The following is a 20338-nucleotide window of genomic DNA, read 5'->3' as shown; positions in this document are numbered from 1 at the left end:
GCCACTCTTATATGATGCATTAGCTGTGTAGTAGCCACAGCGCGCTCTATTCCACCTCGCCCGCCGCGACGGGCGTATCAGCCGCGCCGACCACCACCTCGATAACAGGCGAGATGACAAAGTCAAACTCGTCCCCGGCGCCAGTGAGCCGCAGCTTGTCGATACGGTGCACGCCCTCGCGCAGCGCGAGGAAGCGGATCCGCGCGGCGAGCGACGCGCCAGGCAGGAGGGGGCCGCAGCGCACGTCGTTCTCGAGCGGGATGAGCGCCGCCGCGCCGGCCTCGTGCTGGCGCAGCAGGGCGGCGAGGACGGCGTCGTCGACGCCATACGACGCCTCGTCGGCCCGTCGTCGCCGCTTGCGGGCCCAGAGCTCGCGGATCCGCCCGTCGACGGGGTCGCGCGACGGGATCGCGAGGCGGAAGCGCCGCACCGCGTCGGTACGGTTGTGCACGAAGATCTCGATGGAGAATGTCCCCAGCGGGCGGATACTCCCCGCCGTGCCCACCTTCTTGCCGTCGCGATCGCCGACCTGCGGCAGCAGCTTGACGGACACGAGGAGGCCGTGACCCTCGTTCTGGTGCGGGACGTGCAGGTGCGCTGGTGGTGGGCCGCGGTGCGACGCTAGCCTGTTGCCGAGGGTGGGTGCAATCGGGCGGACAGGGTTAGAGACGAATCTGCGCTGCTGCGGTCCTGGGCGTTGTTGCTCTGCGGGCTTGGGATCGGCAGCCAGTAACGTTGACAAGGAGAAGCGCTTGTCACCTGCAATGACGTTTGGTGTCGGCGGCGTCGGCTTGCTCAGTCTGTGCGACACGGGGCGCGGTGCTGGTGCTGGCGGGGCTGGAGGTGCAGGTGGCAAGCTGGCGTAGAAGGGTCCCAGATCCAGCGCGCAGTTCCAGCGTGACTGGAACGGCGCGGTGGGGAAAACGGCAGGCGCGCCGCGGAAAGGTCTGCCCGAGAGGATGATGGACACGGGGCGGTGCTCGTCGCCCTTGTTCCGCAGGGGCTCGGTGCCGCCCAGCCCGGTGGGCGAGGAGGCAATCTCGACTGCGTAGAGGAGGTTGAACTGTTCCAACGCGGCCAGGCGAAGCGGGAACACGGACGGCGCGGCGTTCTCGGGCGTGGCTCCAGGCTCGCAGACGAGCGTTGCGGTCGCCTTGGCGCCTTTACCGCCAACATCAACCGTCACGGCGTCGACCTCGAACCCGTGCTCCTGCGCGTCGGTGCTGTTCTCAATCTCGACGCAGAGCACGATCCGTCGCTCGCCGTTGTCGTCCGTCTCGTCGGCGTCCTTGTAGGGCGAGACGATCTGCGGTAAGAACAGCGTGCGCATACGCACCCGCAGGCCCGGGGAAAGGGCTAGCACGCGGCGGAACGACTGGCGGAGCGTCGTGCTGGGCGCCAGGGGCCGGATAGCGAGTGGGCTCGACGTCGGTGTGCGGACTGGCAGCCGGACGAACAGGTCGTCGCGGAGCGACGGGCCGAGCCGTGAGCCAGGCATCGGCTCGGGCCCGCCCAGCCCGCCGAGGAGGTCGATCTCCTGCATCCCCGCCAGGAGATCACCCTCATCCTCGTCCTCGTCAATGTCCACCTCCTCCGTCTGCATCGTGGTGGACGACACGATCGACGCGTTGTCCGGCGCCGCGGTGGAGCGCTTGCGCCCGCTGCCCTCGCGCAGGGTCGCCGAGGCCGTGAGCGCGACGACGGGGTTGGCGATCTGCGTGCGGACGTAGACTGCGCGCGGGCGTCAGCGGCCATGCGCAACCTCCTACACCACCCCACTCGCACTCACCAATCGGCAGCTCGCCCCGCCAAACAGCAACCCACCCCGCCTCGGTGCGCACCACGACGGGCCGCGGATCCGTATCCGGCGCCTCGACGGCGCCCTCCCAAACAGTGACGCCGCTGACGCCGGCCCACTCCTCATCATTGCCACGCGTAACGGGGATGGGGTTGGGCGTGAGGGGCGGCGCGCCCTCGGCCCCTGCGGACGGCGCGAAGCCGTTCGGCCGGGCAGTCGGCGGGCCGACAGTGGACGCGGTGCGCGGCGTCGCGCCTGCGCTGTTCGGCGGTCGGAGGCCGCCTGCTGGCGTTGTCGCGGTCGAGGTTGGCCGGCTGCCTAGCGGCGGGAGAAAGGCCGCCGTGGCCGTCAGGACTAGGCGGGAGAGAAGCGCGGACAGCGCGGGCGGCTTGTCGTCGCCGTCGAAGAGGGCGTCGGGGAAGGAGAGCGAGACGGCGTAGGCTAGTTTCTCGTCTGCGCGGGGGTGTGGTCAGTGGGAGGGAGGAGCCGCAACGTACCCAGAAACGCCGTATCCCTTGCCTCGAGCGCCTGCACCCCCGCCCACCACGCGCCGAGCTCGGCCTCGTCCTTGCCCTCGGGCAGGGGCGGGAGGCTGCTCGTCGCCGGCACGACGAGGTCGAGCGTGCCTGCGTGGAAGAGCGACTCGAGGGCGTCGGCGGTGGCGGCTACGCCGGGGGAGGGGAGAGGGGGTGGTGCCATGCGATCGATGCGACGTCGATGGGCTCGGGAAACTTTGCGATAAGGGCAAGCAAGTAAGGGGGTGTAAAGTTAAAAGTGTTCGCGATTGTGAGATTGCGACGACGTCAAGTCATCATCAGCGGCGGCGCGGCGGCGGAGACGCGAAACGCAACGCGGCGTGGAGGCTGACGCGTGGCGGATGCGGGGCACCGGGCGGGCTCGCTCAGGCAGTGAGTGGCTCATGTCCCTTTTTCATCTGTTTGTTGCAGCGCCGTCCTCAGAATCTAATGTGCATGAACGATGTACCAATATGAATGCTTCGCCGTATCCGTCTACTCGTCGTCGCTCTCCTCCTCCTCATCCTCGCTGTCGTCATCTGCCGGCTTGGCGTTGGCCTGAACCCATTCCCGTGCGCGCGCCTTGGCCTTGTCCTGGCCCGCCGCGTCGCCGATGCGCGACTCGAGCGAGAGCCACTTCTTGAACAGGAACCTGGTGGACGGGTAAGCAGTTGTTGTAGCTACAGGTACACGCCCACTTACTTGGCTCGCTTCTGCGTCAACTTGCGCGCCAGCGCCCGCTCAATCAGACTCCGCACGGTCGCAATGTCGCCCGTCTTGCCGACCTGGTCGACATAGACGTTCCACACGTCCAATCGCTTGGGGTAGCGGTCGAGAATGCCCTCGAACAGCGTCTTGCCACGCTCTGCATCGCCGTGCTTGAACTCGAGGACGGCCATCTTCTCGGTCATCTCGACGTCTGTGGCGTTAGCACTTGCCGGCGTTCCCTCACTCACGCTTCGACTTGTCCAATGACTGCAGCGCACGGGGCAGCAGCGCGCGAGCAGCCTCAACGTTGCCGCTCTTGAGGTAGAACTCGGCAAAGCGCGCCCACGAGTCGGGGAAGGCAGAGAACTTCTTGAGAAGCTTCTGGTAGACGGGCTCGACGAGCTCGTTCTTGCCAGCGGCAATCAGAGCGTCAGCGTACCGGTTGTACACGGTCCGCGCATCGTTGTACTGCACGGCCTCCTTGAAGACCTTTTCTGTGCTCTCGTCGGTGCCGAATCCAATCTCGAGGTTGATAAGGGCCATCCAGACATTGAGCTTCTCCTCCTCCTCGCGGAACGCGATGCGCTCGAGTGCCTGACGGCCAATCTTGCGCGCCTTGTCCACCTCGTGCAGCTGGAGCTGGAACGACATGTACTGGATCCAGAGGAATGACGAGTTGGGCGACGCAAGAAGCGCACGCTCAAACTCGGACGCCGTCTCGGGCTGGCCCTCGCCAGGTGCCGTGGCAGCGAGGTCGACGGCCTTCTTCTTGCCGTTGGCCTTGGCCGACGCCTTGGGGGCGGGCTCATCGGACTCGGAGTCAGAGTCCGAGTCGGACTCGCCATCAGGCTTGGAGCCGCTCCAGTCGAAGCCGCCAGCGAGGGAGAGGGCAGTGGAGCCGCCGGCGGTCGAGACGCGCTTCTGAGCCTTGGAGCTGTGGGCAGGGGCGGTGTCGATCTCCTCCTCCTCCTCACCGTCAGACTCTTCCTCATCGTCGTCATCACCCTCCTCCTCCTCATCGTCCTCGTCATCGTTCTCCTCTCCGTCCTCAACCTCGTCGTCAGAGCCAAGAAGCTTCAGCTCCTCGCCCTCTTCATCCTCGTCGTCGTCCTCATCCTCGTCATCGTCACCCTCCTCCTTGACATCATCCTCCTCGTCAACATCCATGCCGTCCTCCTTTCCGTTGGCGAACTCATCGGTAAAGTGGCTGGCCTTGATGCTGAAGTTGAGCTTGCCCTTGTCGGCGTCAACCGACGTGATGACGGCGCGCACCTGGTCGCCCTCGCGGAAGCCCTTGAGCGCCTGGCTGACGTCCTGCTTCTTGTTGTCCGAGATCTCCGACTTGTGGCACAGGCCGCTGATGTTGGAGCCGTCGATGCGGAGGAAGAGACCGTAGGGCTCGACCTTCTTGACGACGGCAGTGACCTTCTGGCCCTCCTTGAAGTCGGTGATGCTGATCTTGGCTCCCTTCTGGGGGCTGGACTTGGACTTGAACGTCATCTCGACAAGCTCGTTGTCGGCGTCGATGCTGAGGATCTTGCCCGAGACAAGCTGGTTGACGGTGAAGCGCGACTTCCAGTCCTTCACGAAGTCGTCGAAGAGCTCCTTGATCATGACACGGGCAGTGACGTTGCGGCCGATCGAGACGAACACGCCGTTCTTGGCGACGCTGCGGACAAGACCACGGATGGCCTGACCCTCCTTGAGGTCAGCGATCGAGGCGATCTCGGGGTCGACAATCTTGATGTCCTTGGCCTCGGGCTGGACGCGCGACTTGCGGGTCGAGAGGTCAATGTTGCGCGCGGCAGCGTCAACCTTGAGGATGTAGCACATGACCGTGTCGTCGACGTTGAGAGCGCCGTCGCCAGCAGCGAGGGCGAGATCGTCGGCAGAGTCGGTAGGCGCGACACGGCCACGGACGTTGTTGCCGAGCTTGACCATGGCGCCCTGAGGGTTCTTGGCGATGATGCGGCCGGGGATAACATCGCCGACGACGAGCTCGTCAATCGCACGAGCGGACGCAGAGACGCCGGAAGCGGCCTTGACGGTGCCCTTGACACGCTTGTTGGCAACGATAAGAAGACCAGAGGTGGGGTTCTTGGAGACGACAACGAGGTCGTCAATCCTGTCACCGACCTTGAGCGAGGCACGAAGCTCGTCAACGCCCATTCCGCGGTGGTTGGAGAGGTTGCTGAGCGAGAGGAGGGCGGTGAGCTGGCTAGGGACGAGCGAGACAACGACCTGCTCGGCGTGGATCTGGGCAACGATACCGTTGACCTCCTCGCCGACCTCGAGCTTGGCGGCAGCGATGGCAGTGGGGAGAGCCTGGCGAACGGAAGCGACGAGCCTCTGGGAGTCCTCGTTAACCTCAGTGATGCGAACGTTGACGGGCTTGCCGACAAAGAAGATGTCGTTGAGGTTGACGATGAAGTTCTGGCTGGCCTCAGACTGGGGAATGAAGGCGCGGAGACCGCCGAAAAGGTCGACGATGCAGCCCTTGTCGAGGATCTTGGACACGACGGCGGGGGTGATCTCGCCGGCCTTGACATCGGCGAACGACTTGAGGACCGGGAGGTCGGACTCGACGAGCGACTTCTTGGCGGTCAAGACCACGCGGTTGCGAGCAGGCTCAATGGCGAAGACGCGGACCTTGATGCTCGAACCGACCTTGAAGCGCTTCTCAGGGTGCTTGAGGCGGATGTCGGCGTAGTGGAGGGGCCAGACGACGCCGTCGACGCTGCCCTGGACATTGACAAAGAGACCCTTGTCGGAGAGGCGGCGAATGGTACCCTTGAGGACCTGGCCGACCTCGAGCTCGCCAACCTGCATGAAGACCTGGTTGAGGACCTTCTCCTCAAACGAGAGGAGCAGGACGCCGTCAAGGGGCGAATGGCCGATGACACGGGCACGGTGGTAGGTGCCGGGCTTGAACTGGCCGGTAGAGGCCGAGAGCGAGGCGACGCGCTCGTCGGCAAGGTGCGAGATGTGGGCAAAGCCCTCGAGGTCGTCATCGGTGCGGCAGATGACTCCCCAGTCGGGGATAACGCGGATAACCTTGACCGACTGGAGGGTCTTGCCGATGGGGACGGCGAGCTCGAGAGGCGTCTTCTTGTCGGCGGCGAGGGGCGAGGCGAGGTTGAAGATGTGGGGGAGGGCCGAGAGCGCAAAGCGGCGCTCAGAGGACGCGACCGTGTCGTAGAGGATACGAGCCTTGAGCTTCTTGCCGATCTTGTAGCGGTCGTCAATGTCGGCCTCGCCAAGGCCGAGGTGCTGGAGGTCGATGGTGCCGTCGAAGAAGCCGGCGATCTTGACGTTGAGACCGGAGGGCACGACGGCGGTGACGAGACACGAGACGAGCTGGCCGGGGAGGAGCGAGCCAATGTTGGACACCTCAGTGATGCTGGAGTGAATCAGCGTCTGCTGGTTGAGCGAGAGCTGGACGACGCGGCCGCCGGCAGTGAGCGACGCGACAGTCGTGGCGACGAGCTGGCCGGGGACGAGGACCTGGGCTGGGGTGTGTGAGCACTCATCAATTCGCCACACTTCACCGCACTTACCCTCAACATTGGCCACAACCTCGTCGTTGGAGATGAAGCCCTCGGCGCCGTCCTCGAGGCCGAGGCCGACACGGTATCCCTTGTCCTCCTTGGAGAGAACCTCGCCGACGATGCGGAAGCCCGCCTCGACGTCGGCCTTGGCGATCTCGATGTTGATCTTCTCGGGGATGAGGGTGAGCTCGACACGGGCAGCGAGGCGGGTCGTCTCAGACACAGGGTACTGGGCGATAAAGTCCTGGCTGGCGGTGGGGAACAGGTTGAGCACCTTGGCGGTCACATACTGCCCTGGGGTGAAGAGCTCGGCGAGCTCGGGGGCGCCAGTGTCCTCGTCGTCTTCCTCCTCCTCCTCATCCTCGGACATGGCGTCAATGTCCTTGTTGAGCGCGGCGGTGAGCGTCGCCGAGACCTCAGTGATGGGCACGTGGGCGAGCAGGTTGTTGGGGAGCGAGAGGACGAGATGCAACGGAAGCACAGTGTGGACGCGGCCGAGCACATGCGTGCCGGGTACCAGACGCTTGTAGCTGAGCTCCTCGACACGGATAGTGTCCTTGTCGCGCTCGGCACGCTCGGCGTCGATAGTGCTCTTGCTCTTCTTGATGCGCTTGGCGTGGCGCTCGCTGACCTTGCGCGGCTGCTTCTTGCCGGCGGAGCTGGCAGCCTCGGCGTCGGCCTCGCGCTGGCCCTCGGCGCGGATCTGCTTGGTCTCGAGGGCGGTGAAGCTCGAACCGCCGCCGCGGGGGAAGTCGACCTCCTCGGACTGCAGTGCCGAGGTGAAGGCCGGCGCGGCGCGGGGCGCGGCGTGGTCGTCCCGTGGTGCGCGGTCGGTGCGCTCGGTGCGCTGCTTCTTTGCTGAGGGCGAGGCGCCGGCGCCGCCCGCGCGCTTCTTGCTTGCGTGTGGTGGTGCCATGGGTGTATAGGCCCTTTTGGTTGAAGAGAGCAGTCAATGCAGGCAGCTCATCACATCTTGCAGCACAACCTGCAGCTCTCGCTTGAAATTCTTAACTGGGGGGAGCGGGTGTAATAACATTGGATGGATTGCGGGGCCCTCGGGATTGCATCACGTGATTGACTCACATCGTGGTCACCGCACTTGGGCTCTCGCCGTGGATTGATGGATTGCATGATCTGCGTCAGTCAGACTTGTGCTTCCAAAGCTCTCGTCGGCCTCGTCTGACACCTCACAATCGACCCCCATCACTGCGCGCACACTCGACGTAGAGGGAGTGTATTCAACGGGGTAGCGACTCGCCCGGGACCGCCGCGACTTTTTTTCCCTTCTCCTCCATCACCCGCCACCACACACCACCTCACCCTTAACATGCCCAGCCCCGAGATCCGTGCGGTGGTGAGTGCCGCCGCGCGTGGCGCCGCTGACAACCACCAGGCCGAGTCCATCTTTGCCGAGCTCCTCGGCGAGAGCGTGCTGACGACCACGATCGAGGCACACCGCGAGATCAAGCGCGGGCAAGCGATGTGTGGGATTTGCGGCACGCGGTGAGTGCTGCGCCGCGGGGCGGCAGCGAGCAAAACCGAGCCGCGTTGTGGCAGTAGTGGCGGCGACAGGTTCTAACACCACCAGATGCCGCGCACACGACCCCATCCAGCCGCTCGCGTCGGGCGCGTCCTCCACCGCCGCGTCCCGCGAGAGCTCCCCGGCCAAGGGGCTGCTCACGACCACCCGGCCAGCGGGGTACCCTGTCGGCCCGGAGAAGGGGACCGGCGGCGGCACGGGCGTGGGGAGCGGCAGCGGGCGGATGGACGCGAGTGGCAACGTCTTCTTCGACTGTCTGGTCTGTGGGCGGAGTGTGAGTCGTGCAGTACAGTGGTACGGGCAGGATGACGTCGCTGACACATCAGATAACATCGGCTCGATACGCGCCCCACCTCGCATCGTGCCTCGGCTTCTCGGGCTCGACGCGGCGCGGTGCGAGCCGCATGGCAGCAGCCAAGGCGCGCCTGGGCACCAACGACCGTGCAAGCCCGTCGCCGTACCTCGCGAGCGAGAACGACAGCGACGCGGACAGCGTCGGCGGTGGCGCGAGCAAGCGGAAGAGTGGGTGACTTGGATCCTTCTCGGCGCTAACCCACCAGAGCTGCTGAACGGCAAGTCCCGCGCCCAGTCGCCAACCAAGGCGAGCCTAAAGAAGAAGTTTGCGCACTCGGGCAGTGCTCCGCCGTCAGCAGGCCGGCCACCACACCCGCCGTCCCGGCTCGGCCGGCCGCCAATGGGCACGAAGGCGCACTCGGCGTCGCCGTTCTCGCCGGAGAAGGCGACGACAGGCGCGTCGTTCCGCGAAGGCTCGGCCGGGTCCGTCGCATCCGCCGGCGCAGAGATTGGCCGCAAGACACTCCCGGGCATGAACCGCGCCTCGGTGCCCCCCTCTGCGCCGCCGAGCCAGGGCTCCGTCGCGACTGGCAGCGGGAGCCGCGCGCCGAGCGAGGCGCCAAAGGCCAGCCCGCCGCCTCCGCCTCCGCCGGCGGGCGACGAGTCGAGCGAAGGAGACGACGATTACTAGTGTGCGAGCTTGTAGGTGCATGTATTATTGTATGGCCTGTGGGTGTGGCACCGGCTTGGGGAGTTGCCATACTTGTGTTTTAGCTATAAGGAAGTGTAGGCGAGGCTGAGCGGTATTCTTCCCCACCGGCTCTTGCCCATCCGGACTGGTTTGACTTTGACATCCACCCATGATTGGCCCAGGAGCGAGTTCATCCCATGACCACTGACCCGACGCCTATGCTAAGATCATGCATGGTATGGCATTATGGCAGCGCACGGCGCGGCAAACTACTACAAGGTACTTCTGACTGCTTCTCTATGTCTAGGCCAATCACCACTGGCCCAGTTCGCGGCGGATACGCTCGCGCACCTCACGCAGACCGCCAGTCTTGCGCACACGGCCTGGGCTGGCGGGACCAGCGAGGGTACGTGGCGATCCTGTCGTCGGCGAGGAAAGGAGAGCCGCGACGGGGTCGGCAGACCCGGGGGATTGGGGGTGGAACGACGCCACCTGCATTGGCATCTCGAGCCACTCGCGCCTTGCGACCGTCTTGCAGATTAGGAAGAAGGGGCACAGGTCGCACAGCATGAGCAAAGAGGTTTGGGCCTCGGCTGGGAAGGTCAGCGGGTGCTTTAACCTGGCAGTAGTAGCGAGACACCCACCTTCTGAGATTGGCGTCTTGGAGCTCTTGACAATCATCTCGCTCATCTCGGACATGAGAATGGCCTTACGGCGCTGGCGTGGCGTGCTGGTGAGCGAGGCAGTCGGTGGGCCAGAGAACATCCTGCAGAGTCAGCGGGTGGGTACTCCAGGACACTCTACCCACATCCAGACGCCCTCAGCCACGCTCTCAAGTCGGCTCAGCGTGCTGCGGCGCTTCAACTCTTCCTGCTTCTCCGCCGTTGACTTGTGGTGGATGACAGCCGCGCCACTTTTGATCGCTGCGGCGAGCGTAGGGCCCTTGTTGGCGCTGAAGCGGGCCTTGACCTGAAGAGTTAGCACCTTACAAACAGCAGCCCAACTCACCCTCTCGAGCATGGCCTGTCGGCGCTCATCAAGCGTGCCCTTGGCAGCCGGCTTCTTCGGCGGAGTCTTCATCTCGAACGGATCTGATAAACCCGAGGTCGACTTAGGCAGGGAGGTGAGCCCTGGGCCTGAGTCCGAGGTGTTTGAGGCGAGGGTGAACAAGCTGCCTGCGGAGACGGCAGGGCCGAGCTTGGGCAGCGGGTGGAGGGGAATCGGTGGGATGGTCGAGCGACCCGAGTCGCGAGTGGTCGGCGTGGCGAGCTGGTCGTTCTGCACCTCCTGGTTGTCAGCTCAGAGTTAGGAGTCACGCTAGCTCACCGTTGGAGTGTATCCCCCGTGCAGCTCGACCCATTGCTCCAGCCTCTTCCTCACGGCCTCCTCCCTCAGCTCTGCGCCAGCATTCCAACGCCCAATGACGCGAACACCGCCGCCCTGGCCCATGTTGCCAAGGCCTCCCTCGGCGCCGTTCAACAGCAGCTGGCGTGTCTCGCCAGGCTGTAGCTCGAGCTCGATACCGATGCCGTGCGACTGAATGCGGCGGCCTGTGACTGGGTCGAGGGTGCGTGTCGGCGTGATGAGGTACGACAGGCCTGCGACCTGGGTAACGGGCGCGGCGTCGATGAAGGGGTTGTCATCTGCCTTGGTTGACGACTCGGCAGGTAACGATTCCCCGTCCCACGTCCACAGCCAGGCCAGGCGCGCAAGCTCCTGCGTGCCGAATCTCCGTCCCGACGTGCGCTCGACGGTGTCCTTGATAGCGGCATAGTTTGTCAGGTTGAGCAGCTGGAGCTGCGTCGTTGTCGACGAGTGTGGCGGGAGGATTGGCGGATGTGTGGCGATGTGCAGTGACAGAGCGACGTTGAGGCCGTGATGCAGGCTGAGGAGGGCCTGGAGGTGGGGAGGGATGGGTGCTGGTGGACCCTTGGGCGTGCGAGACGGCGACGAGGTGGTGGGCAGGGCCTCGGCATCGACGTCCAGCCTGCGGCCGCGATACACAAGGGGTGATGGAGGGAGGGGGGTGAGCGGGCTCATCGGGCTGCTGGATGCGCTGCGGTGTCAGTGGGTCGCCCCGGTTCAAGCTCTACCCACCCAGCCTTGCGCTTTCGACCAGTTTCTGGAGTGAGCGGCGCCGCGGCGGCGGTGCGCTTCCTGGGCGTGACGCTGACGCCCGACATTTTTGACAAGATACGATACGAGTTGGTAGTATGATACAATGAGCGTTGAGACAAGAGACGACAAGGAGTGGATGGGTTGGAGGTGGTAGGAGGAAAGGATAGCGACGACGACAGAGGTGCGAGAAAGGACAATCCTTGCTGCTGGATGACTTCTACAGGGAAATTGGTCGCGCGGTGGCGGGCTGCAGGCAGACAGGCTGCGGGTGACGGGCGCGAGTGAGGCAGCCCAGGGGCGGAAACGCCCAATGCGGCGACTGCGACGCGTCCGGAAGCTAGGCACGATACATTGGACTAGCGTGGCCGACACGTGGGCGGAGAAGTGTGGCAACTCCGACAAGTTTGAGAATTTCAAGGCTTCCCTCCACCACCTGCGTCAACACGACGACTTGTGCGTCGCTCTCCACGACAGCAGCAACCACCACCGCCATGTCCGACCCAACACCAGAATCATCAACCACCCCTCGCCCCCTCGTCGTGCTCGAGGTTCGCGCGTCCAAGAACGGCCGCACGCACGGCAAGGCGTGGAAGTCGGAGAAGACGGCCACGCGCCGAAACTATATCTCGTCGGAACTCAAGACGCCGTTCGAGAAGCGCATGGAGAGGGAGAAGGAGAAGCAGGCTATGAAGGCGGTCGAGAGGAAGATGAAGGAGGAGGAGCAGGCGGCCAAGGACCGGTGAGTGCGAGCGAGCCGCTGCCGCAGGCAGTGGCTCTGGCAGCCTCGGGAGTCGAGTCTGGTCTTGTCGCGCGACCAACTAACCACCCTGGCGTTTGCCTCGTCCCGAAGACCGTCGTCACCTGACTGACACCTCGCAGCAAGGTCACCATCATCCGCGAACGCCGCGAGCGTGCAGCCGAGAAGGCGCGCCTCGAGGCCGTCGCGGCCAAGATGTCGGCCAAGAAGGCCCAGCGCATGAAGAAGGTACGTTGGGCGCGGCGCGAACAATACGAACGGAGCTCACGCTGCCGCAGCGCCAAGGGCGGTCCAAGAAGATCAACGGGTGATCTTCTTCTCGTCTCGCTTCGTTTCGCTTCTTGTGGGCTGTATCGGTTACGCTTGGCATGTCATGCACTCTTAGATTGTTGGGCTGCTTGGCTGGCTCGTGCCCTCCGTTGTCCTCGGGGCGATCGATCAGAGAGACGACGAGATCTGTTTTTGATCGACTGATTCCAGCAGCAGCGGCGGAGGCCACTTGCTCGCACCGATTCGGTGGGCAAGCAGCGGGGTTTGGCTGTGGCGCGCTGCCGCTGGGGCTTGGTTGTGGGGCGGGGGCGGCTCGCTCACCCCGCCGTGGATCGCGGAGGGTCGGTGCACCAGCAGCAGCAGCAGTGGCGTAGCCTGGCCTGGCCGTGGTCCGCGGATATGCTGGCGGCCACACCCGCCACTGCCACCACCACCACCACCACCACCACCACCACCACCACGACTTGGCAGTGGCGTGCACGATTCAGCCGTGGCGTGGGTGCGGCTTGCCTCCGGCGCCCCAAGGCTACGCGCAGCACACTGTGCAGCTCGTAGCCCCGGCCACTCCGGTACGGTCGCATTGGCCGGATCACCGCCTATCCTCGCCCGGCAGGCTCGACAGGCGCTTATCGCCCTCGCCTGCACCGCCAGGCGCGCCTGGCTGGCGTGCGTCGCAGCAGCGAGCGAAAGTGTGGCGGTGTGCAGTGTGAGACAGATCTGTGATCTGCGCAGGCGGGCGGGCGGGCAGTGTCCGCGAGTCGGCAAGTGCAGGCAGGTCGAAGGTCACACGTCGCAGTAGTAGCTTGTAGCTTGTGTGTGAGACGACGCCAGCGGCGGCGGCCGGCGCCGGCTGGTGGCCTGGCAACGCCGGCACGGAGCAGGCGATGCCCACCCCCACGCCAGCGGCTCCGACCGGAGGCATTCTCGGCACGAGCGATACACGAGGAACGCCGTACCGCGTGCGTAGCATGCATGGCTACGCCGCCGTGTCGTAACTTGGAATTCTGGTTCTCACGGCCTAGGTTAACTTTTTTTTCGTTGCCCATGCGGGGCCGTTGGGCACCATGGGGTTGTGCCTCGTGCCGCTCTTCGTTCGTCGCCATTGACCCCGTTTTGCGCGAATATGCAGAACGTTATCTGCATTCTTTTCTGTTCGTTGGGGATGTGCTGTGCAGCAAAGCGGGGCTTGGTGCGTGTTGTTGAGCACGACGACGCATTGTGCATTCTTGCGCTGAGGTAGCCTGCCCCCCTCAGCCGCTTGCCGAGGCTTGCACACCTCCCTCCCGCCATTGATAGTGGCGTGATGGCGGGACGTGTGGTGCAAAGTGTGCTGGTATGCGTGTTCCAAATTTCATGAACAGTAGCTGCTACTTTTCTTTCCAGAGTGAGACATCTCTGCTGCAGCTAGCTAGCTAGCTAGCTAGCTAGTGCCCCCGCCCTGCCCCGGACATTTATTATCTGGGGCCTGCCTGCCTCGGGGAAGGGAAACGAACGAGGTGCACGTTCTTCCGCTTACGGGGGTGTGGGCTGGCTTGCTGGTTGCAGTGCCGAGCGAGCGACAGCCGCGCGAGACAGTGCAGCGCAGAGCCGAGACACGACGCTGAGCGAGGCTTGCTTGCTTGCTGCAGCTCTGGCTCTTGTAGGTGATCTGGCAGATCTATGCAGCTGTCGCACAAGGCATGTCGGCGCTGCCGCTGCAGCAGCGCTATCGCACATTGTCGCAATTGGAACGCGCGCCCTGAGCGTATCTATTGCCTATGTACAGCCCCCCCTGGGCGGTGTCATGTGGAAAGCAGAAATGCAGGGAGGGTGGAAGGGCCGAGGCTCAACGCAGAGCCTGCAGAGCCTGCAGAGCCTGCAGAGCCTGCAGAGCAGCAGAGAAGCGTTACATATCACGTACTGACGCGTCGTGACAGATTGTGAAAAATGAAAAACCTGTCCCCAAAAAGTGGCCGAGTAGGGGCGAGGAACGAGCAGCGAGCAGCAAGCAGCAGCGAGTATTGCATGCAGAGCACAGCATGTAGTGTGGGTGGTGGTCTCGTTGACGACGACAGCGACAGCGACGCCGAGGCTGTCCTCCTCGCCGCCCCCGCCGTCGACAAGCTTACCCCGCGCCACTGCGCCGCTGGCGTGGGAACGGCGCTGAGGGGGCGGAGACTGCTGCGATTAGCAGTCGCGTCTGGCTGGCGTGCCGTGCCGTAGCTTAGCCTGCTGTTGCAGCACGAGCCGCCATTGCGGTATTCATTCAGCATGTCTTCCCTGAGACCAATCCTCGACCCTGGCCAGCACAATAGCAGCAGCCTCTCCCCCCCTGACGCGTCTAGACTTGGACGTTTGTCCTGCGTCCTTCCTGCCTTGCAAGCCCCTCGTGCCCGCCCACATTGCACAATTGCACTGGTGTAGCACTGGTGCCGTTCCCAGTGCTAGTCTCGACGTGACTTTCTCAGAACCAGGTCGTCTCCTCGTCGAACATTACATTGCTCTGTACATTACTGTCGGCGACAGCTACACACACACACACTCGCTCACATCACACACCACCTCGCACCGCATCGGCCGCCGACGCCCCGCCTCGCCGACATCCGACATACGCACTCGTTCTATCTTGACTGCAACAAACGCCACACCCATTGTCTTGTCCGACCGCACCCGTACGCCATCGTCAAGTCTCGCCGCATCGGTCCGTCTCGCACTCGACAACGACGCCACACGCCGCCGCCTCAAAGCTTGGCTCTCACCGGTCGGCAGCGCTCGGGTCTCCGGGATATCACAACGACGACAACGACGCGCTCTAGCAGCCTCTACACGCCAGCCAGAGCCAGCGCCACACGCGTCCCTGTTGACGACGACGACGACGACATCGTCGGCCCATGGGACTCTGCTCGGGCCGCCGGTTTATCGCCTTGTTTAGACGTTGACGGCCGTCTTGGCACGTTGGCGCCCACTCGTGCACTCCTTGCCCGACCCCCCCTCTGGTAGCTGGCAGAACGGCTCATATCTACGCCATCGCCTCGACAGCGGCCTTCACACGCTCCCCCCTTTCCATCACTCATTGTCACAAAACGTGTCTTGCACCGACAACAGCTCGACTGTAACGACGCGCATCTCACGACGCTCGACCACACGACTGCACGACCGCGCGACGCGCATAAGCTTCGCTACCTTCCCTCGACGCGTCGCCCACGTCCCCCCCCCCCCAACCTCACGCCCGCGGCGATCATTTTTCGTCGATCCCACCGACCGAAGGAAGGTTGCACCACCAGCAATCATCACACAACCACCAACGCACCAGCCAGCCCGCAGCCACAAACCATTCCTTTTGTTGCACCAGCAGCAGCAACCGGCCAGACCGATCCCCGACGCGTGCCTAGGGTTCCATACAACTGGAACGTGCACCACTAGTGTGCGTGTGCATTCCGTGACGGACGACGTCGACAACGACACGACCATTGCATCTTGTCTGGCTCGATCGGCGCGTACCGCGATTGACTTTTTGCCATAGTTGGTAAGTCGGACTCTGTGGGTGCGGTTGCGGCGTCTTGGGTGTTGTGGTGCTTGCTGGGTGCCGTTGGACTGGGCCTGGCCTGGCCGAGGTTGTTGCATGATGCCATGTGGTGCTACTGCGGCTGCTACCAGCTGCTGGATGCAGGGCCGACGCGGAGATGCTTTTGGTCGGCCGCCGTCGCCCGCCAGCAGCAGCCTCGGTGTATGACGGCCTGCCAGGGAGGGAAAGGAAGGCAGGGTACGGGGCGGATGTTGCTCCCCCTCCTGCTCCGCCCCGCCCCGGCCTGCAGTGACATCATTCCACAAAGCCATTTCGGATTCGGCCTCCCTCGCTCATCGTGCATTCTCGCTCGCCGAGGGCATGATGACGCAGGTGTTTTTGGTTTCGGTGCTTGTAATGCTGACCTGCCGCGGCGTAGACGGAGCACGCGGAGCAGTACCAAGCACGCACCCAAGCGGACCCAAGCCCCGGCGCCAAGGATTGCCTTGCCGTCACAAGGTGAGTAAGAATACCCACTGCCACTGCCCACCTCTCCCTCGTCTCTCCTCACCGTTCCCACGCCACCAAAAGCCCAGCATTATACTGCTGGCTGCAGCGGCTGTAAAAAATACATTTCTGGTCCCCCCATGTTGCCACCCACCCACCTGACCAAGAGTCAAGGGAATCCTTATCCACCTGCCGACGGAAAGCGCGGCAGCGCAGAGGAAGGAGTACAACTGCCACCCTACAGCCGCAACCCGTCTCCCCCCCCTCCCCTCCGCCTCTCCCAGTTTGGTATACACTGCTTGCTATACAAACGCTGCAAGCAACACCCAACCCACTTCACACACTCTCCACCTCTCATCGCTTGTGCATAAGCTGATCCTCGCCCCTCGCCCACCCCCCACAACCCCGCTTGCTCGCCCCCGCACCTCCCCGCCCTCGCCCCATCTCGCCTGTGGCATCAATTCCATCGGCGTGACCATCGTGACCACCACCGCGCCCAACATCTTGAATCCCCCTCGCTGCCGCCCTCACACATCGATCCCCGTCCTCGCAATGATCTCGTGCCCACTAGACATAACGCCCTAGCACAACACTCCAGTGACGACGACGGCGACGACGTACTCGTCTTGTGCGACTTTCAACTCTAGACAACTCTCTATCCCATCGCATCATTTGCCACAGTTGTGAGTCATCGCGTCGTTATCTCCTTCCCCTGGACCTCTGCTCCTCGTCAACCTTCCCCCACCCCTCCCCACTTGTGTCTACCACTCTCTTTGTGTATTCTACTGCGGGCGTGATTGAACGTGTGTCGAGTGTGCCGACACATTCTGCATGCGTCGCAGTCGCACACGCTTCGTGTCGTTCCCATGCAATTGAACCACAATCCCCACCACCAATTTTACGCCGTGTGGGTGTCGGTCTCATCTCCCCTGCAGATAGTACATCTGCTACTTCCCACAACTTCCCCAACAAGTCCTGGAGACTGCTCTCCACCCCCCTTTGCTATCTCGTGTCTCATCCATCGCCCACTTCCGCCCATCCTACCTATCTTGCCCACATCTGCAACATCCCCCCCCCCTCCCCGCAGACGGCTAACCTGTGCCCAGCACCATGCCATACACCGAACCCACGTCTCCCATTCCGTCCCCTGTTAAAACGTTTGCGCCTCGCAGGCGGTATTCGCAGGGGTCGCCAGTCGACACTACGCCCGTGCGATCAGTGTCCAACCCCATGCCTAGCCTCCCTCGCCGCTCGCCATCTCTTGGCTCGTCGGTTCCTCGATTGAAGAGTCTGTCACTGGCAACTACCCAGCCGCTCAAGCCACCAATGGCAGGATCGTCCGCGCAGGGGGCCCTCGACGCAATGCGCTCGGTCGAGGCTATCCCCCGACGCGTTCCTCAACTTGCTTCCTCGGGCAGCCTGGGCCTCAAGATTCACGGTGCCCACCCATCAGAACCATTGGGCTCAGACTCGAGCGGTGGCGTGCCTACCACTCCCACCCCCGATGGTGGTAGCGTTTCAACCTTATTCCTCAACAACCCTCCGCCACCCAAGAACAAGTCGCACTCTGCGCACCAGCCTCCACGATTGAGCCTTGGTCAGCGACCAAAGCACGGTCGCGAGCGCGGAAACTCGGCGACGTTGCCCTCGCCCGACAACCGCGAGTTCATTGCGTCGACGTATGTGCGTCCCACAGACTTGGTCCGCAAGAAGTCGGGCGAGGTCGTCAAGTCGTCGCTCAAGGTTCGCTCCATGTCGACGCCAGATCTTGGCCGCCGCAACAGCGACGGCTCGGACACGGACAAGAAGGCTACACGCTCTACCCGCGACCTTAGGGAGCACGCCAAGAGCGTCCGCTTCTCTGACCGCAGACTAGAGTCTGTTGTCCTCTTCCTCCGCGAGCAAAAGGTCACGGCCATTTCATCGGCTGCCGCCGATCCCTCTACGGAGACAGAAGACGACAATGATACCGATCTTTCGGACTATGTCCATTTCCGAACCCGCAGAAATGGCGGCCGATCCGACGACAAGGAAGTCGAGATCGACATTGGAAGCAGAGTCCCCCGCGTCCGCACGGACTTTGGCCCAGGCACCCAGGGCCTGCTCGACTCTGAGAACGTCCTCCTTGAACGCGTCGAGATTGTCAACGGCGTGTCCCTGGCCCTTCGCGGCACTGTCATTGCTCGCAACGTTGCGTTCCAAAAGTTCATCGCCGTGAGGTTCACCCTCGACCACTGGCAGACAGTGTCCGAAGTTGCGGGCCAGCACGTGGTGCACATCCCTTCGGGCACCACGGGCGATGAGGGCTGGGACCGTTTCGGCTTTACTGTGCGGCTGGACGACTTCAAGCGGAAGATTGAAGAGCGATCGCTCGAGATTTGTGTGCGATACAACTGCGACGGGCACGAGTGGTGGGACTCGAACAGCGGCGAGAATTACCGATTCACGTTCAAGCGCACGTCTATCCGCAAGCCGAGGGTTGGCACCTTCCTGCGCAACAGCACCACCGAGGCGCCGTCCATCCCCGTGCTTGGCCGCCCTACCCGCGCCGCAAGCGACAGCTCCAACCCTCGCAACTGGGTCTTTCCGCGCAGTGTGTCCGAGCCGACACGCGCCGACTCGCCAGCGCTTAGTCCCCCACCTGCCGCTTCGTTCCAGGCACCTGCTCCCCCGAATGTCCACACCCACCTTGCCCTCAAGGGCTGGTGCGCTCCCTCGCCACCACTGTCGCCACCCAAGAAGATTGTATTCCCAACCAGCATGGTGCCGCTCTCGCTTGCCCCAACGCATGCCACGGCCGCCCCTGCAGCGCCTAGCGGGCCCAGTTTGACGCTCGTCAACGGCCGTCCTGCTACAGTCTGGACGCCCCGTGTTGGACACAACTTTAGCTGGTCCGGCGAGGGCAGCGGGCCCCTCATTACGTCGCCTACTACGATTTCTTCGAGCGACAGCGAGGCAGCGAGCGATGTGACGCCCACCGCCACCAAGCCGCGTTCGCCAGAACCGGGTTCGTCGCCCGAGTCGACAACCTCGACCCTCGACTCGCCGGTCAAGGCGCCCTCTGGCTCGGGCATTCACGGCCACAACCGCAGCTCTTCCAACCTCCAGTCGTTGGTTGACTCTGGTGACGACAATGGGTTGATGACTCCTCCCAGCAGTAACCTCTCGTCGCCTCCTACCCCCAGCACCATCCTCCCTGGTCCTCTGTCGCCATCGGCATCGCTCTCCACTGGCGACTCGTCGCCGGTGCGTGACTTCCCGTCCGAGTCGCCTTCAGACCTGGCACTCAACCTTCAGGCAGATGACATTGGGCGTACGTTAAACGCCGCCTCTTACCAGGAATTCGTACGTTCGTTTTTCATCCTATCCACACTTTCGTGACGCTTGAACTGACCTCCTTGTAGCTTGACAAGTTCTGCTTCTTCAAGTCGCCGCCCAAGGTGACGACGCCACTGGATGACCACTACGCCCCGCGTGCCAACTATCTCCCGCTGTCCGGGTTTGCCACGTCGTCTTCAGGCCTCGATCTGTACGACGGCAGCCGCCTCGACACGCCTACGCCGACGAGGTCTTACGAAGCGCTCGACTCGTACCCATTTGGCGGTAACTCTAGCCCGACTGTTACGGCTACATCTGGCGCCGGCACCACACCTCGCGCGTCACCGTCCCCATCTGGACGCTCGCCCGTAACCGCGGCCTACGGACTGCCCTGGGCTCCTGGAGACGGTCGGTCACCGAGCCTTGCTGCGGCCTAAGAATATCGACGACACGTTGCATGCCACGCCACACGACAAGTCATATCCACACAACACCAACAACGTACCAACACCACCACCCCCTGTCAGCCTACCCACCACCAACCCTGTAGACGCCACACCTCATTGTATCCACCTATCCACCACCCACATCCACCTACACGTCACGGACGGCCATTGAAATTGAAACAAGTGTGTATATACCCATAATCCGGGTCGTTTGTACAAAAACACGGCGACGAGAGTCGGCCTGTGACATAGTAAATGCATCATGCGAGCGAGCATGAACACGAACGAGCGAAGCGAGTTGAGTGAGCGGGTTATTGACTGCGGCTTGAACGAGCGAAGCGAGT

The 20338-nt window shown here is 63.4% G+C and overlaps 7 protein-coding genes across 8 annotated transcripts; 4 read left to right on the top strand and 3 right to left on the bottom strand.

Moving 5' to 3' along the window:
- Positions 1–46: 46 nt before the first annotated feature.
- On the bottom strand, positions 47–2497 carry LOC62_01G000495 (uncharacterized protein; the record flags this gene model as incomplete). Its single annotated transcript, XM_062766930.1, has 3 exons — positions 47–1731; positions 1790–2251; positions 2296–2497. The coding sequence occupies 3 exons, from the start codon at positions 2495–2497 to the stop codon at positions 47–49; spliced, it is 2349 nt and encodes a 782-aa protein (XP_062622914.1).
- Positions 2498–2752: 255 nt separating this feature from the next.
- On the bottom strand, positions 2753–7497 carry rrp5 (rRNA biogenesis protein rrp5). The gene is made up of 4 exons (XM_062766928.1): positions 6579–7497; positions 3270–6530; positions 3016–3232; positions 2753–2965 (listed from the first exon to the last, which is right to left on the bottom strand). Exons 1-4 carry the CDS (start codon positions 7483–7485, stop codon positions 2809–2811), a joined length of 4542 nt encoding a protein of 1513 aa, XP_062622912.1. The 5' UTR covers positions 7486–7497; the 3' UTR covers positions 2753–2808.
- Positions 3671–6543, top strand: LOC62_01G000494 (uncharacterized protein; the record flags this gene model as incomplete). Its single annotated transcript, XM_062766929.1, has 2 exons — positions 3671–3852; positions 3900–6543. The coding sequence occupies 2 exons, from the start codon at positions 3671–3673 to the stop codon at positions 6541–6543; spliced, it is 2826 nt and encodes a 941-aa protein (XP_062622913.1).
- A 240-nt stretch (positions 7498–7737) lies between the features above and the next one.
- On the top strand, positions 7738–9129 carry LOC62_01G000492 (uncharacterized protein). The gene is made up of 5 exons (XM_062766927.1): positions 7738–7923; positions 7963–8072; positions 8158–8383; positions 8436–8631; positions 8670–9129. Exons 1-5 carry the CDS (start codon positions 7897–7899, stop codon positions 9092–9094), a joined length of 984 nt encoding a protein of 327 aa, XP_062622911.1. The 5' UTR covers positions 7738–7896; the 3' UTR covers positions 9095–9129.
- A 207-nt stretch (positions 9130–9336) lies between these two features.
- Positions 9337–11334, bottom strand: LOC62_01G000491 (uncharacterized protein). The gene is made up of 6 exons (XM_062766926.1): positions 11192–11334; positions 10421–11150; positions 10103–10381; positions 9903–10063; positions 9739–9860; positions 9337–9687 (listed from the first exon to the last, which is right to left on the bottom strand). Exons 1-6 carry the CDS (start codon positions 11275–11277, stop codon positions 9407–9409), a joined length of 1659 nt encoding a protein of 552 aa, XP_062622910.1. The 5' UTR covers positions 11278–11334; the 3' UTR covers positions 9337–9406.
- A 206-nt stretch (positions 11335–11540) lies between these two features.
- Positions 11541–12447, top strand: CGR1 (rRNA-processing protein CGR1). The gene is made up of 3 exons (XM_062766925.1): positions 11541–11951; positions 12092–12197; positions 12248–12447. Exons 1-3 carry the CDS (start codon positions 11704–11706, stop codon positions 12278–12280), a joined length of 387 nt encoding a protein of 128 aa, XP_062622909.1. The 5' UTR covers positions 11541–11703; the 3' UTR covers positions 12281–12447.
- A 2026-nt stretch (positions 12448–14473) lies between these two features.
- Ppp1r3b_1 (Protein phosphatase 1 regulatory subunit 3B) lies at positions 14474–20269 on the top strand. 2 transcript variants are annotated; one of them, XM_062766923.1, is made up of 5 exons: positions 14474–15744; positions 16163–16242; positions 16802–16913; positions 17337–19575; positions 19635–20269. In XM_062766923.1, the coding sequence occupies exons 4-5, from the start codon at positions 17341–17343 to the stop codon at positions 19983–19985; spliced, it is 2586 nt and encodes an 861-aa protein (XP_062622907.1). In that variant the 5' UTR covers positions 14474–15744; positions 16163–16242; positions 16802–16913; positions 17337–17340; the 3' UTR covers positions 19986–20269. The 2 variants fall into 2 exon arrangements, with proteins under 2 accessions (XP_062622907.1, XP_062622908.1); XM_062766924.1 differs by having other exon boundaries at positions 16163–16913.
- The last annotated feature ends 69 nt before the right edge of the window (positions 20270–20338 follow it).

Source organism: Vanrija pseudolonga, chromosome 1, assembly GCF_020906515.1.
Source record: "Vanrija pseudolonga chromosome 1, complete sequence".
NCBI lineage: Eukaryota > Fungi > Basidiomycota > Tremellomycetes > Trichosporonales > Trichosporonaceae > Vanrija > Vanrija pseudolonga.
This window is presented reverse-complemented; position numbering and strand designations above follow the sequence as displayed.

Excerpts from the sequence above, each read along its gene's own strand:
- rrp5 (XM_062766928.1), bottom strand. The coding sequence starts at position 7,485 with ATGGCACCACCACACGCAAGCAAGAAGCGCGCGGGCGGCGCCGGCGCC. Across the intron at positions 6,531-6,578 it reads GGTTGTGGCCAATGTTGAGG|CCCAGGTCCTCGTCCCCGGC; the intron begins GTAAGTGCGGTG and ends CACACACCCCAG. Across the intron at positions 2,966-3,015 it reads TTGACGCAGAAGCGAGCCAA|GTTCCTGTTCAAGAAGTGGC; the intron begins GTAAGTGGGCGT and ends CCCGTCCACCAG.
- LOC62_01G000492 (XM_062766927.1), top strand. The coding sequence starts at position 7,897 with ATGCCCAGCCCCGAGATCCGTGCGGTG. Across the intron at positions 7,924-7,962 it reads GCCCCGAGATCCGTGCGGTG|GCCGAGTCCATCTTTGCCGA; the intron begins GTGAGTGCCGCC and ends GACAACCACCAG. Across the intron at positions 8,632-8,669 it reads TGGCGCGAGCAAGCGGAAGA|AGCTGCTGAACGGCAAGTCC; the intron begins GTGGGTGACTTG and ends CTAACCCACCAG.
- LOC62_01G000491 (XM_062766926.1), bottom strand. The coding sequence starts at position 11,277 with ATGTCGGGCGTCAGCGTCACGCCCAGGAAGCGCACCGCCGCCGCGGCG. Across the intron at positions 10,382-10,420 it reads ACGGGGGATACACTCCAACG|GAGGTGCAGAACGACCAGCT; the intron begins GTGAGCTAGCGT and ends GCTGACAACCAG. Across the intron at positions 10,064-10,102 it reads GACAGGCCATGCTCGAGAGG|GTCAAGGCCCGCTTCAGCGC; the intron begins GTGAGTTGGGCT and ends CTAACTCTTCAG.
- CGR1 (XM_062766925.1), top strand. The coding sequence starts at position 11,704 with ATGTCCGACCCAACACCAGAATCATCAACCACCCCTCGCCCCCTCGTC. Across the intron at positions 11,952-12,091 it reads GAGCAGGCGGCCAAGGACCG|CAAGGTCACCATCATCCGCG; the intron begins GTGAGTGCGAGC and ends GACACCTCGCAG. Across the intron at positions 12,198-12,247 it reads AGGCCCAGCGCATGAAGAAG|CGCCAAGGGCGGTCCAAGAA; the intron begins GTACGTTGGGCG and ends ACGCTGCCGCAG.
- Ppp1r3b_1 (XM_062766923.1), top strand. The coding sequence starts at position 17,341 with ATGCCATACACCGAACCCACGTCTCCCATTCCGTCCCCTGTTAAAACG. Across the intron at positions 19,576-19,634 it reads CCGCCTCTTACCAGGAATTC|CTTGACAAGTTCTGCTTCTT; the intron begins GTACGTTCGTTT and ends ACCTCCTTGTAG.